This window comes from Numenius arquata, chromosome 4 (genome assembly GCF_964106895.1).
Source record: "Numenius arquata chromosome 4, bNumArq3.hap1.1, whole genome shotgun sequence".
Classification (NCBI taxonomy): domain Eukaryota; kingdom Metazoa; phylum Chordata; class Aves; order Charadriiformes; family Scolopacidae; genus Numenius; species Numenius arquata.
In genome coordinates, this window is record NC_133579.1 from 23173148 (window position 1) to 23188781 (window position 15634).

Below are 15634 nucleotides of genomic sequence, written 5' to 3' on the forward strand. Positions count from 1 at the left end.
TTTCCAGTTGTCCCAGGAGCCCCATTTCAGCTCACCCTGGGGGCTTCAGTCTCTTCTGGAGCCATGCTGTAGGAACATGGGTCTCCACATGTCTGGTCACAGACTCTGTTCTCCAAGACCCCAATCTGTGGGTTGACTTCTGGGCTTGATCTTGGACCTGTCTTATCACTGTGGATGTGCTTGGTGCTCACCGAACATGATCCTAACCCTGACACCTGTAGATTGTCTTCCTGGCTTCATTTCAGACCTGCCTCATCATCGTGAACTTGCTTGATAATCTGGAGCCTTGGTTGAATCTGGCCATGCTCTCCTGGCCTGCCCTGCTTACCTTGCTGGGGATGGTGGATCAGAGAGAGTTATCGCACTCAGCTCCTGCTTCCCCATCCCTTAGGGAGCAACTGACCCTTCTTGTTCCCTGCCAGAAAGTTCAAGTTTGAAGAGGCCTGCTGCTCACATATACTATATAGTGGTAAAATATTTCTAAGAGTTAAGAGCCACAATGGTTTTAAGTCTTTGTAGATTGTTACACACAATAGATTTCTAATAAAACGCTGACAATCAGAAAACAAGGCAGGATTTGGCTTGCAGATGTCAAAATGCATCAAACACAACCTGGTATGAGGTACATGTTCTTCCTTGTCCATACAAATCACACGTGTGGGTGGAAGGAGACTATATTGATTGTGGAATCAGAAACTTTGCTTCCGGTAGAAGAGACAGCATTGCATATAGAGTTAAATTTTTTGTGAGTTTACAAGCTTCTACCTGCCTAGGCTACACTCTATCTTATCCATCTTATTATAGTGAAGTGTGAGATTATGAAATAGATACTCTTCCACAATGCAGCTATTCGTTCTTGGGCTTGAACTAGCAGTAACCACCTCTGTACAGTGACAGCTGTTGCTCCCCTCCTGACATTCAGATCCTAAAGGTCCCCCACTGTTTTCCTTGGACACTTCAGACCTTTCTCTCACTTCTATTTCAACAATTTCTGATTAAAGATTACTCCCCTCTAGTCTCTTAAGTACTTTCTTTGGCAAAGATCTGGATGTGTTTTCTCTCTCAAGTCCCAACTATGGTTTAATTATCAAGGCCAGGAATGGCCATGTAGAATTTCCTCAGCTATCATTAAAAATATATTCTTTTTCAACAGTTGGAAACAAAGAGGACCTTGGTTTTTATTACCACCAAACTTCAGAGTGATCAAGTGAATAAGGCAAAGTGTCCTTGGTACAAAATGGATCGGTTATCGTTGCTTGAACAGATCATTAGCAGTACCAAAAAAAAAAAAAAAAAGCAGGCAGTCATATTACACATGACAATATCTAATAGGGAGCAGCCACAGTTGTGATTAGTGCATCTCAGTGCCAAATGAATGACCGGGGATCAATTCCAGTGCCAGCAAACCCCAGCAGCAATAAGCAGGAAACATGATGAGCCTCTACTGAAGATGGAACATTTTGTATGCAGCAACTTTTGCAGCTGGTTTAGATTGACCTTAGATTCCAAGGCATTCTCTCTTGTTCCCAAGAGGCAGGAAAAGATGGGGTATAGGGTGGACATGATCTTTTAAGGACACTGCTAGGTCGTCACCCTGTGTGTCAAAAAAAAAAAAAAAAAAGAACAAAACAGGGGGGGCACACCTGTTTTAACACTAAAAGATTTATTCAGAACATGAGATTTATCACTGAAATCTCTCTTTAGTAACAAATGAAACCTTTACAGCATCTATGGATATAGATATAGTAAACATGAAATAGAATATAATTGAGTATAATGCAATCAATAAATCCAGTTACATAGATAAGCACACTTTTTTTCTTTGTCAAGCTTTTGACAAAAAGTCAGCATTGAAAAGCTGAAGAGTATCGGTCAAAATCTGGGTTAAAAGATAAAGCCACCCAAAGATAAGTGAACACTGGCAAAGGAGAAGACGTTGCTCTGTATTTAGGTAGAAACAGTAAAAAATGGAATAAAACCTTGCAAGTTGGTCATGTTCTTCCTCAACCTACAGAGATGATGTGATTTTTCTTGAGTGGTACTCCTGATGAATGACTGGCTCTGAGATTCACTGTAGCAGAGCAGCGGCTTTGATAAACACAGAGAACTGGAATCATTGTCTGTTCTCCTTCCAACAAAGCACATCTTACTTTCACTAATTAGCTGTACTTAACTAAGAAAATGTGCCCGTCCTGTGAAGAAAATTACTTTTTCGTCATCTTTAAACCGTAGTGTCATTGAAAGACTCATGAAGTTTTGTCTGTCTGAGCTTTAGAACAAGATGGAGTGGGCTAGTGAAAAATTATTCTTGTCTGACTATTTTACAATGCTAAAAATAGCTTTTAGCTGTGAGAGTGATGTTATCTGCTACTGACCCAAAAGATCAGGTGACAGCCCTGTAGCCCACATTCTTGGCCACTTAATCAGCATTGTCACAGGTCAAAAAAAGGCAGGATGTTTGGGCCCTTCCTCCAATATCTGAACAGGAGTCTTCACTTTTCTATTTGTGCTGCAACGCGAGCAAGAGAGTGTTCCTGCTTCGTATCATTATAGGAAGGGTGACTTCATGCTATGGATTATGCACGGTGGCCTTGATATCTTATGGAATTTGAGATATGTTTACTTGTTCTTGTGCCAGTAACATAGAATGAATAGCATTGTGAATATCATTAATGCCTTAAATGAAAGGTAACAGCTAAATAGATAAACACAATATATATGTAATTGTTATATGTATATAAACCTATCCTAAGAACTTTTCCTTGACATTGGTCAAATATCTCTGTTTCCATGTTATGGAAATATTCCAATGTTTGGACCTCAGACCTCTCAAACCAGTAATATTCACAGTTCTCTACCAGTTTGGAATTTTCAAAAATCATTTGTCAAAAATAGCTCAGAGATCTGGAATATCGGAAATGAATCTGCAAGAGAACTATTACCAGGGAGAGGGCAGCTAAGCCAGTCAAGTGTGTGTAATAAACAGTGTAATTATTCATAACTTACCATCAGGTTGTTTAATGTTTCCCCAGTGGGATATATATAAATTCCATATTTAAAAATAAAACAAAAACTTTGCAATGAAGGCTAGCTGGGTGCATTTCCTGTTGATGTACATATTAAAATCTAGAAAATAGTTATGACAACTTCCAGACTATTTTTTCTCCTTATTCCACAGGTTTTACTGCTCAACTGTCTCATTCTTTGACTCCTTTCAGCAGGAGTAATTATATTTGTGGTATTTGTGATCTTCTGTGTTCCTAAGCTGAAGTGGGTGTATGTGGGGAGCTGTATTTCAGGTATTTCTTTGAGGCGATCCAGTTCAAGAAGAGATGCAAAGTATCTGTTTGTCAGTAAGAAACAATCAGCAAAGTATTTCTTCTTCTTTTGCTAGATGCTTCCACTCCCCTTTCCAGCCCCAGCTTAGCCCTTAATGAACTCTGTTGAAGGCATTCTTGGAATCAAACCACTAGTGAACCTGTGGGGTTTTTCTAGTGTTTTCTTGATGGTCTAGTTCTTTTTTGTAGTGTTTCTGTTTTCATACACGCTCCAGTACTAAAACTCAGCGAAACACAGCTAACAATTCCTGATCAGCCATGCATGGCCTGTGTTTTCTATTGTTCTTGTTGGTTTAGCTATTCCCCAGAGCTTAACCATTTCTTAGATTTACTGTAATTAAAGCAGAATGGCTATGTCTTCGGAGGTCAAGCACTTTAGCCTTACTCCTACTATAACTGTGACCAAAGACCCTTACATGTTTTTCTGTAATCCACAGAACTCGGTGACTTGCTGTTTCTTCTTCACTAAGCCGACACTGGATAGCTGTGGACATCGGCACGGAGTTTTCCTTTCCCTGAAACAAAGACAGGGTCAAGAGTTAAGGTTGTATGTATGTCTGAACACGATACTTTGCCACACTGTGTTAGAGCTGACATTAGCTGACCAGAGACAGAATTTTATGGGTTTCTGGACATTGTGAACCTAGAGAGAAGCCATCATCAGCATAAGCACTGGTTTAACTGTTCATTTCTGGATTTTTAGTGACACATCTAGTAGAAGACACATTTTAAAGTTGTTTACTGTAAGTTAAATTACTTATGAGACTTCCTGAGGTTTTTTTAAGTTTTGTAGTTACAAAGGTAACATTTTCAAGAGTAGCTATAGTTTCTAATTTTCAGAAGCAATAACTGCAGCTTTTAGAGAACAAAATATTTGCATAAATTATGCATCCAGGAAAAAAAATTAAAATAAAAAATTTAAATTTTTTATTGCAACATACCCCAGAGTTATCATTGCTTTGTAGAATTAAGGTAACGTCTTCTGGGGAGAAGACTGGGAAGTTCCAGGCAAATAATAAACGAAGAGAACGCTCACAATTCAAAAGAAAAAGTCTGACGTCAGGAAATACAACAATTAATGCTATTCTGCCCCCTTGCGTTAGCTTTTGAGGTAGCTGTCTTACCCCCAGACATCAAAAAGTTCACGTCCCTTTGTGAAGATTTCATCACATAACAAATGCATTAGCGAAAACATAACAGAGCAGTGCGCTGACAGCAGAATGGCTGAGCGATCACTGGAAATGATACAGCTGTGTGCCTAAGTTTGAAGAAGATGCATTATATGTAAAAATAATACAAAATATGCACAAATCATTCATATGTGTTGTAACTCGCATTACCATGTGGGGGATGGGTAGAGTTAAGACTTCAATTGACACGAGACTGAAACTGGCTAATTATATATGAGAGTAGCATTAAAAGCCGAAGGACCTGTGCTGGAGAAAATTAAGAACCCAGAACCTGAGCTCTTACATTTGTGTTTGCCTGCTCAAACCCTTAATTGCAGCATTTTTTTTACTGTTTTATTTATAAACCCCAGGGAATAAACAGGCATTAAATTTGGCCGCACTTGCACTTGAAATAAAAATAAAGCTTTCCTTGAAAGTGATAGCCAACAAAAATATTTCCACCTCTGGAAGTCCAATTTAGAAAGAACTGTTTTAAAACCAACGAACATATCCTTGCAGCGTCTTGGGCACCAGGAGCCAAAGCCCCCCAATGAAAAAAGATTGTGGAGCAGCTGTATTTCATATGCGACGCAGAGAGAAATGCCAGAAGTCGCAGGCTGCGAATAATGACAGGTAACTGCCATTTTAACGTGATGTTACTTCCATCACTCACTAGCTAACCCGGCCAATTAATGACGTCATTCTTCGCTCGCAGGAGCAAAAGCTGCCACCCTGCTTTTAGCCGGGGGAGCGGAGCAGCCACCCCCGCGGGTCCCTTCCCACCTCCCCGGCCGCCCCGGAGCGCCGAAGGGTGGCTGCAACCCAGGGCCGGGCCAAGGCGCTGAAGTTTGATGCGAATTGAGAGGCAATTTATTTACGACGACGCTGTGCCCCTCGCTGGAGGAGCCCCATTTACATCTTAATTTCCTCTTCGGCATCAGCCTCTCGCTGGGCGGGCAGGGCTTGCCGTTTCCGCGGAAGACCCAGTAGCGGCCTCGCGCCCCGACAGACTCCGGATTAACTGTAAAAAACATGACAAAACGGTTATGAACAGCCAGCGCATCCTTCCCCCCCTCCCCCCCCCCCCCCCCTTATACTGATCTCTCCCTATCCCGGTGCCCCGGAGCGGGGCCGGGGAGCGCCAGGCCGCTGCCCCAGGGCCGGGCTGCCCGGGCCGGCGGCAGCCCCTTCCCTCAGGGCCCCGTCCCGCCGGGACAGGTACCCGCGGCGGCCACAGCTCCAGCGGCTGCCGCTCTGCCCGGGACCGGCCCGCGGCAAAGTTACCGAGACGCCTGGTGGAGATTTTTCCTCATTATTTAATTCCTCCCCCCCCTCCCCGTTCCTCCTTCTCTCCCCCGCTGTCCAGGAACTTTCGGCATCGTCCTGCCAGACACGCAGCCACCTCCTCTGCCAGCATAAACCGCTCCCGGGGCAACGGGACGAGGGGGGGGGGCGGCGGGAAGGGGACTCCAGCGCTTCAGCCTCCTCAGGCGGCGACGGCCGCTAGCGAAGCCCTGTCAGCGGCGCTCCGCCGCCTCCGGCCCGCGCCGCCTCGCCCTCTAGCGGGGGAGAACGGCGGTGCCGCCGGCTGGGCGTGACTTTCCGCGTTCCCTTTAGCCCGCCTGCCTGCCGGGGGGGACGGCGAGCCAGTCAGGGAGCCGAGCTAAACCGGGACTAACGGCGGCGCCGGGCGAGAAGACTCCGGGATTAAGGGTGTCCCCCCCCCACACCTCCTCCGGGCACCGGGGGAGGCTGAGCGGAGCGGCAGGCGGTGGGGTGTCCGAGGCCCCCGGGGCGAGGGCAGCGGTCGGAGGAAGACAGCCCGCCCCCGGCCACTTCGCACCCCTCTTTCCCCTGCCCTCACAAGCGAAGAGAGGGGCGAGGAGGAGAAAACAGCCCGAGTTGGGGGAGTCCAGCTCCCCCCCCCGGCTACCCCCACTGAACTGGAGGGGGGCGAGAGGGGCGCCTCCTACTTTGGCAAACACTTTGGCACTTTGGAGCAGGAAGAGGGGTGGAAATATGGGGAAAGTTGGAACTTGCCTGGTTACTTTGGCCGGACTTTTGCTGGCAGCGGGAGCGCAGACGTTCACAGGTAAGGAGCCGCCGGGCCGGCCCTGGGGGCGGCGGAGGGGCGAGGGGGAGGTGGGGAGCGCTGCAGTTCCGGACTCGCTTTGGGTTTTGGTTTGGTTTTTTAGTTCTTCTATTTATTTATTTATTTATTTATTTTTTACTTCTTTCTTTCTTTTACTTCTTTCTTTCTCCCCGTCCCCTTTGCGGGGCGGACACTTCGGAGCCGCTGCGTACATGGGTGAGAAAAGAGGCGTCCGGAGGAGGCGGCGGCGGGACGCTTTGCGCCCCTGTGCCCCGCCGGCGAGGGGAAGGGCGGGCGGCTGGCGGGGCCAGGGCAGCCCCGGGGCTGGGCTGGAGGGGACGGGCGGGACTCGGGCTTGCTCCGCCGTTTCTCTGCCGCCGACTTCCCGAAAGTTTACCCCCCTCCCCCTGTCCCGGGAGGGCCGGAGGGGGCGAGGTGAGCCGCCGCCCTCGCCTCCCGCCCGGCCACGGAGCCGTCGAGGAGGGGAAGGAGAACCGGGGGTGCTGCCCGGAGGGGCCGTCGGGTGCCCCGCCGCCCTGCCCGCCCCCGGAGCTCCCCCGCCGTTCGCCCTGCCCGTAGGTGCGGCTTGCGAAACGCCGGTGGAAACGGAGGCACAGAGCCGGCCCCTCGTTTTCTGCAGTCCCCCCCGCCCCCCCGAATCGTCACCCCGGAGGGCAGGGCAGAAGCAGCCCGATTTTGCGGGGTGTCGGGGTTCGCATCCAGCTAAGAGCCCGGCAAAGCGCTCCGTCCAACAGCGTTTGGCTGTCGCCCGAAGTCCAAGACCTGCAGATGGTTATCTGGGTCTTGCAGTCCCCTGCCTGCGCCCTTCCCCTGTTTATATGTCGAAGAAACCCATAATTTCAGACAGAAATTTGGATTGTGAAATACTTCTGCGTGCTTCACTGCGAAGAGTAACTTCAGATATTTTTTTTTGGTTTGTTTTGTTCCCAACATGAAGTGAGTGCAACTGAAAAGCACGTTAAATTGAAGACATCTGGTCTTCGGTTCGTGCAAAGTGTGCTTTGATCTGGTGGGAAGCAATACTTTTGACTTTCCTTGTTGCTCAGGCTGCAGAATAGTTTATATTTTGTACATTAAGTGTTGCTTCTATGCAGCACTGTAGCTAAACCAAGTTTTATGGCTAGGAATTGGTGGTCTGTTTTAAAACTTTTTTAAAAAATAAAAAATTCTGGTTTTATGTTACGTTCTTTTGTATACGTTGCTGCGTTTCTGTCCAGCATTTTTACTGCAGATGAGACAGAAGATCCCTGAGCAGAAAGATGTTTTGTACCGAGGTGATATATAACAATGATGAAATCTTTTTCCAAACACTCATGTTAAGATGAAGCTGTGCTCTGAAGTGAATTATGGAACTGAACTCATGTATATTAGCCCTATAACTTATTAATATTGGAAGTCTAGTGTCCAGGCTTCAGTGAGAGCTCTTGCTTTATTAAGATAAATCCATAACTCATTGCTGACCTGCATGAACTGTCTTACTTCTTGTTTAAAGTTAAGCTGGGGCAACTCTTCCTCTCCTGGATATTTAAATGACTTGTGTGTGCGATATGCTGATGCTATACTAGGGTCAGCATTGAAGTGCTGTTCATGTTGCTGAAGAGCAATCCCACATTAGTGTTAGATTTGTATCTGTTGTATTCATTTCCATCGCTGCACGCTGTGGAAAGAACTGTAATATAAACCGTAAACAATTCAGAGATGACCTGTGCATGCAGTTATTCAAAAGGTGTCAATCCAAACCCTTCCAGAGACTGCAATTTACACACTTCAGTGAGCTTGCAAAGGCTGTCATGGCATGTAGAAACTGGCCTGCTTTCTCCCTATGTGTGCCTATGTACATGTATGTTACATCTTCACAAATAATGTTTACATTAATATTTATGTACAGATTTTATTTTTTTTTTTAAATATTGATTCTCGGCACTTACTTAGAACAAAATTGATGAAATTTCCATTTTTGTACTGTACCATTTGAAGTGCATGTCTGAGAGTCATTTTTGCTTGGGGGGAAAAAATAGCTGTTGCTTTTGTTAAAAGCTTGAGGCGTTGGTGTCATCTGTCCTTGAGTTGGGTAGTTATCTTTTGTAATAGCTGTCCCTTGTTGCAGATGAGAGTTATATATGACTAACCTATAAAAAGTTTAAAAACAAATCAAGAAAAAAGAAACATAACCAACGCCACACATGTTCTAAGCAAAGAATAGCAGTGGGTGAGTTAAGTAATCTTTGGCATTTATAGTTCCATTTTTATTTTTACCCTTTTCTAAAATCACTGATTTGTTTTACAGAGATTGGTTCTAATGTTACCCTCAGCTATTGTTATATTTGAGTTTCTTATTTAGAAAATAATCTTACTGAAAGATCAGATCTTGGCTTTTTAAGGCCTGGAAGCTTTCAAGTAATCTATTGAAAGCAGCTTAACAGTTAATAACAATGAGATTTTCCCTGAGTCCTTAACTAAAGACTTTAAAATTCTGGATTCATCAGTTCAAGAAGCAAATGGTCTCAAGAATTTGAATTCAAGAGATGTTAGTGAAAGCATCATCTTAAATGGACAATGCTGCTTATCTTAAATTTTTTTTTTTAAAACTAGCTGGGGTCTTTCTGCAAGAGTAGTTTTGAGGTTTGGATTGGTTCTTTTTTAATTTTAGTTTCTTTCTGAGAAACTGTAGTACACCTAATTTAGCTGTTTTTGTTTATAATTTGAACAAAAATGTTATTAAGTGGTCCCACGTGAAAACTGAACGCTAATACTACAAAAGTTCTGAAATGTGGTGTTCCTATCATACAAAATGCCACCTTACTCCACCATGTTCCCTCTTCCATCTCCTTGGTAGATTATTCAGGCTATGGAAAGCAATCCACTCCTGGAAGGGATTTAGGTCAAACATAGAGATGTGGAAAGTTAGAAGGGACATTGTAAGCCTAAATATTAGGTCTTACATATAATGAAGGGTCTGGATGAGATGAGTTCTGTCAAATACCAAAATGGGGAGCTGAAATTGAAGGCAAGGAGATGTATAATAGAATTCAGGAACTGTGTTTTTATGAAGGCATCGTGTTCAGATAAATGTAAATTTGCACACAGCCTGAATTCTGAAATTGGTGCTTCTTGCTTATAACCTGAGTCTGACCGAGGGAGGGCTATTATTAGGCTGTTACGTTCTCTTTTGCTATGGAAAGCGACAAGGTTGTATATTGACACACTCTTGTTATGGTGCTGTTTTTAAGAGTTTCAGTTTTTCTCTGAGAAGGGATAAATCCTATTGCAGTGAGAAAGAGAGGTACGTATGGACTACAAGTGCTTGTAGGCAGCCATTCATAATGAACTTTGCACCAGTAGTGGCAATTATGAGGAGAGGAACAGGAGGACAAGTGCTATATGAAATTTAAAAACGACTTTTCCTAGTGACTAGTAAAGTTTTTTTACATAGAGAATAGCAGTCCTCAAGCTATTTCATGTTGTGCTTACATTCATCTGTTTCATTTTTGGGTGTAGGCAGTCTAAAACCAAGAATCACATTTTCCAAAAACAGATGTAAGGGAGAAGTTTGACATGCTGAAGTTGAAACTTACTGTGATGATGTTGATGTTTGGTGACTGCAAAGAGGGAAGATGAAAAGAAAGAATATAGATTAAATCTTCATAGGTCCTGTCCCAGCTGAAATGAAGCTCCCGGTAATCGGAGCAATGTATAGAAAACAAAAGTTTCTAGTATAATTAGCTGTGTTTAAAGATATTTCTCAGAGTATTCAGGATCTCTGTTTGGGAGTCTTTAATAGCTATTCTGATTACTTTACCAGCAAAGAGCTCCAAGTGTGGTTATATCTCATTTTAACAAATTCTGCTTTTGCTTGCATTGCTTATTCTACCCGTTTTGCTTTCTCTTCACCCATCCATCAAGTCTGTATTCCTGCACTTCCTAAGGGAAGTAACATATGCTAGTAAAAACACGGCTTTATTAGTGGCTGACACAGTTGTCAGCTCATCAACAAAACTATTCTAGTTAAAGTTCATGGTGTGGACTTGGCCTTGCTAAACAGCTGCCAGGGAAGATTCTCAAACCAAACTACTCGCTGACAGGTGAACAGGTGAATGACTTGATTTCTGTTTTACACCTAAGAGTATTCTTATTTAAAATAGTCTAGCAAATCAATGGAGGCATGTTGAAGAACTGATTTCTAAATATGTCTTTTCTTTTTTTGGTTAAACTTTTGGCAGTTAGAAACGGATGAAATAAATTTGGTATTTCTCGGTAAAGTGGGATGTACTTTAGAATACTTCAGGTAAAAATGAGTCTGGGCTCAGTTTGTCAAAAAGGAGACTGTGTGGTGGGTTGTGTGGGTTGCTTTTTTAAAAAAAAAATATTTTATTTAGCTATTCTGGTCTTGTTCTGGTGTCAAAAGTTAGTAATGAAACCTCATCAGAAATAAAAAAAAAAAATCCTACGAAATATTACAAGGATGTAATAACACTAGGGGAGAAAAAAATTCTGTGATGTTTATTTGGTCTCACGATTTAGCAGTCATCAGAATCCATGAGGAAAACAAATCACTGTGTCCTGAAACAATGTAGCAGCATATAATTGATGAAAAAAATAATACATTTAGCACTCACAGAAGTTGCTAGATTGACAGCTAGAGAGACCAAATCCTCAGGCAAATCACAAAACATGTTAAGATAGAGCAAGTAAGCTTCTGAACTCCATCTCGCTGATGTCATTTGAGTCTGACCTGAAGAAATGTGGAGATCGTTCATTTTTCATGTGTGCTCACTTGTATGCCGAGATGGTCAGCGAATGTGTCAAACAGCCCAGTTGCCAGTGGCCAGGTCAGTTTTACACATTCCTGCTGGGATGGCCGGTTCAGTTCACATCGTTAGATTCAGCTCAGGGAAGAGAATAGGTGCAGACTTTATAGAACAAAGTCCAGTGATGTCGTGGGGTCAGGACCTGTGAACTGGTCCCGTATTTCACATGTTGCAACTTTATGCTAAAGGAAATACCCTTTGAGAGGGATATCTCTTGTGTTTAAAGCTTGTTAGTATCGCTGTCAAACATTTACTTGAGGTAGCTACATCGCTAAGTTTCAAAGATGTTTCCCCAGAAAATGACATACATTTATGAAGCTTTCAGCTCACATTTACGACTCCTGTGTAAAGTAGTTCTGAAAATTTTCTCAGGAATAAATTATTTGTTGATGTGTGAATGCAGCTGAATTATCTGCTCCATTTCTTTAGGAAACTGAGGGAGTCCTCTTTCTTACATTTGATTTTGCTGATAACTTCCAGATCTGTATTTCTGATTTAATGTGTAATGTTATCAATGTATTAAAAAGGATTTCAGGAAACCAAAACCAATTTGGAGCATATGGTCATATATTTAGGAAAAAAAGTCTAGCAATAAATTTTACTGTGTCACTTTGTTCACATACTACTTTCTGATTTTTGTAGCATCTTCCCGAGTTTTGCCTGCTGTGATCTGCTGCCGATCACTAGGTGTAGCTGCATCTCTAAATCCACTTTTCTAAGCATAGAAAGAGGAAGGGTTATAAACTGGGCTTTATGAGAATGTCGGTGTATTTGGAGCTGGGGAGGCGTGAAAATACATGATGGATTTTTGTGACCTAGAGAATTTTAATCCATTGGTAGCTTGTTTGCACTGGTTTTATTATAGTACAAATGAACTCTTAATTACTTGTAAAAAGGGAGATTTCAGTATCAGTGTTATTCAACAGAAGGGTAATCACGGAATCACGGAATTGTCAGAGTTGGAAGGGACCTCTAGAGATCATCTATATAATGCTCTAATTTAACAAAAATACAGAATAAAATGCATGAAATTAAAAAGAAATTGTCATTACTTGCTTTGTGGTTTAAATTCAAGGGTTATTGATGTAGAGATCTGATAAGGTTGTATCTTAACCATCTTGATTGATCCTTGTCTTAAAGAGAAGCTTAAGTGTTCTATGAGTATATGTCTTCTCACAACCTATTAAGAAGCTTTCTGTTCCATTTGAAGTATTTATTTTCAGAAATGATGTTGCTGTCAGTGCAATTCTGTACTGACTTTGGAATAAAGTGTTGTGTTGGTTTTTAAGCCACGTTACTGCCATTGACGTTCCAAGGAGGTACAGGGGTAAGTCCCCACGTATGCTTTAAAAATGAAGGGAAGACGTTTTCATGCCCAGATTTCTGAAAGTAATAACAGTAAAAATAAAAGTGTATTTATGCCTCTAACATAAACTCATGCTCAGTAGGTGCAGGGAATAAGAAAGAAGCGTCTCAGCCAGAAGTGTCTGACTATAGTGACCCTTTGCCACATAAGGAGCAATGGTAGGAAACAAAGTAATGACCACATTTGTTCAGACAAAACCACGTCAGAATCAGCAGAAAGGAGTTCTGAAAACAGGTTTAGAACTAGGGTGTTCAGTGGGGGGAAAGGTGGGAAGGAAGGTGTAAAGTTTTCTGGAAGAGTATCAGAGATGAACCTTACCGGAAGAGAAGATGTTCTAGAAAAAAAGCTGAAGTCCTAAAGACAGCTAAATTACATCTGGAAAATGGAAATAGATTTATAATTATTTACATTTTCTTATTTTTGTCATCTTAGTTTTTAACATGTTGTTCTTTAATAATATATTCGAGGCTCGAATATGTCTTCTGACAGCTTTACATAGCAATAGTTGATTATCTTCACACATATGATTAAGTGTAATGATGTTAATGAATCTTTAATTTTTTTCTGTGGAATGGTGTAAAACCAACATTTTACTTATGAGTGTGTTTGTTTTCGCCCTTCCTCCTGCTCCCCTGTGTGTAATATGCCCTGATTTAGAGAGCAGTAAGTTTTGGTTACAGTAGGGTTTTTTGAAGGGTAGCTTGGTCATCCTCCCCCCCCCCTCCTTTTTTTAAAAAAAAAAAAAAAAAAGTCTTCTTGGATGTTAAGGTATTATAAATATCTTTTACACCACTTTTTTTTTTTTTTTTGTTAATCACAAGAATTGTGGTTTTGCTCTGGAATAGCTAACAGCTAATTACCTCTTTCATCACTTTAGCTCTTCATCTAAGAGAATGAAATAGAGCATCACATGCCTGTATTACAGCAGAGATTTTTTGGTTTGTTTGTTGTTTGTGTGTATGGTGGTGTTTGTTTGTTTGTTTTTTTGAGGTTTACTGCACATTTATGTTGGGAAAGTTTTCTGAAAAATTGCGCTTTATTGCTTTGAATCCTATTGCCTCTTTTATCCTTAACTCTAAAATCAAATATTGTTTAGACTCTCTATTTTTGAAAGTAATATGCTGGATAGAATACTTTTGTCTGCAGCCTTTTGTTTTAATTCTGTAGTGCATAAATGTAGGCTGATTAGATGAAAGAACTGTTTAGTTGTGCTGATGAAATTCTAACATAAGATTGAGGAGGATATTACAGTAGTTTCTGTGCAATTTCAGGTGGATGGATAGTGGACCTCAGTAGTGTCCTGAGGGTTTTCATAATGGAGTTTTTTTTACAGGTAAATGAATAGAGGGGCTTCTTAAATTTGTTTTTCTGTTGAATATAGACTAGACTGAGTAAATAATCTCCATCTATGCTGTGTGTACTTCTGTAGTTGTGTATATGCTTGTAATCAATGCACTAGTTTGTATGTCTGTGTCTTAAAAGAGTTGATGAATTGTTACCCTTTAGCAGACTTTTGCATTTTTCATGGTGTACTTGCAGCAGAGGTGGTTGCAGGGGGATTGTATTTTCCCCCCCCCTCTTTTTCTTCTCCCTCTAAGATAAAACAATTCCTTATTTTGGGAACTGATTCTTAGTAATTCTACTGTGGCTGATAAGGTAATTTATGGCCAAAACTGGTCATCTACATGCATATCTTAAAGTTTTGGTTAGCAAGTCTACATAGTTTCTGAGGATATGTAGACAGAAAGGATCCCCAGTTTTGAAAAAAAAAAAAAGGATATTACCAAGCTGTATCTCAAGCAGATGCTGAAATTTCCCAAAGGGGCTCACGTTGTCCTCTACTTGCATAGAAACTCTCTTTGTCTCATTTCTGCTATTTTCATGTTCGTAGCTGAACTGTTTCTTGAAACAGGAAAAAGTCAACAGTTGAAAACCAACATGAAAGTCAATTGCCATCTCAATGAACTGTGTTAGGCCCCAGAGCAGACATAGCTGTTTTCTCTGTAGTTGTTTGGCATAGTTGCGCTCTCCTCTTATGTGATTTGTATACTTGTCTCATTTGAAAAGAAAAAAAATGCATTATTACCTATTCACTTTTCCATCCTTCTAGTAAATAAAATCACTGTGAGAAATCCAGTGTTTCCTAACAACTCTGCAGCCTGTTCCGAGTGTGCTCACAGGCTTGGTAGAAACTTGCAAGGAAATATATTTGTTTCAAGGTTTGACACTGTTTGTATATCACTATAGGACTATATGTAATCTGTTGTAATTACTGTGATGTTTCTATCCAACAGTGTAATTCAGGATCAACAATGTTCTGAATGACTACAATTTTTGAAAGTTATTACTATTTTGATAGCGTAAGATCTCTTTTACTTAACAGTTTTAAGATGTCATATAATCTTAACCAGGAAATTATTTTTCTCTCAGTGGTACTTTCTGAGCCTGGAGATTTTTCTGGTTCCACTTGGGATGACATAGCCTAACATGAATCATACCACTAGAACACAGCATGAAAAAGACACATATATATTTTAACTACTGTTGTAATAGTCAGTTGCTTAGTGATCAGAACTCCTACATAGGAGTGGGAGACCCAGATTTCAGTCTGTGCTCTGGCATTTGACCGTGACATGGGTGAGGATCTTCATAGCGAGGCTTTTCTGTTCTTTTTGTGGGTTTTTGTTTGGTTTTGACCAGCAGGATTTTTTTTTTCATGGTTGAGAAACCTGGTAATTCCATTAAGAAAAAAAAAAAAGGAAAAAAAAAAAAAAGGAATGTGATCGTTCAGAACCCCCCAAGGTATTTAGAGAAAATCTACAGCAGTCACTTGTCACCAC

General features: G+C 41.7%; 1 protein-coding gene across 4 annotated transcripts in view; it reads left to right on the forward strand.

Moving 5' to 3' along the window:
- Positions 1 to 6183: 6183 nt before the first annotated feature.
- Positions 6184 to 15634, forward strand: part of PTPRM (protein tyrosine phosphatase receptor type M) — a 481541-nt gene continuing 472090 nt past the window's right edge. For 2 of the 4 annotated variants that reach the window (XM_074146329.1, XM_074146331.1), the window contains exon 1: positions 6251 to 6599. In XM_074146329.1, coding sequence (XP_074002430.1) covers positions 6527 to 6599 — 73 coding nt within the window. In that variant the 5' untranslated portion in view covers positions 6251 to 6526. Of the gene's footprint in view, positions 6600 to 15634 lie in introns of all 4 variants that reach the window. The other 2 variants (XM_074146330.1, XM_074146332.1) reach the window with 2 other exon arrangements.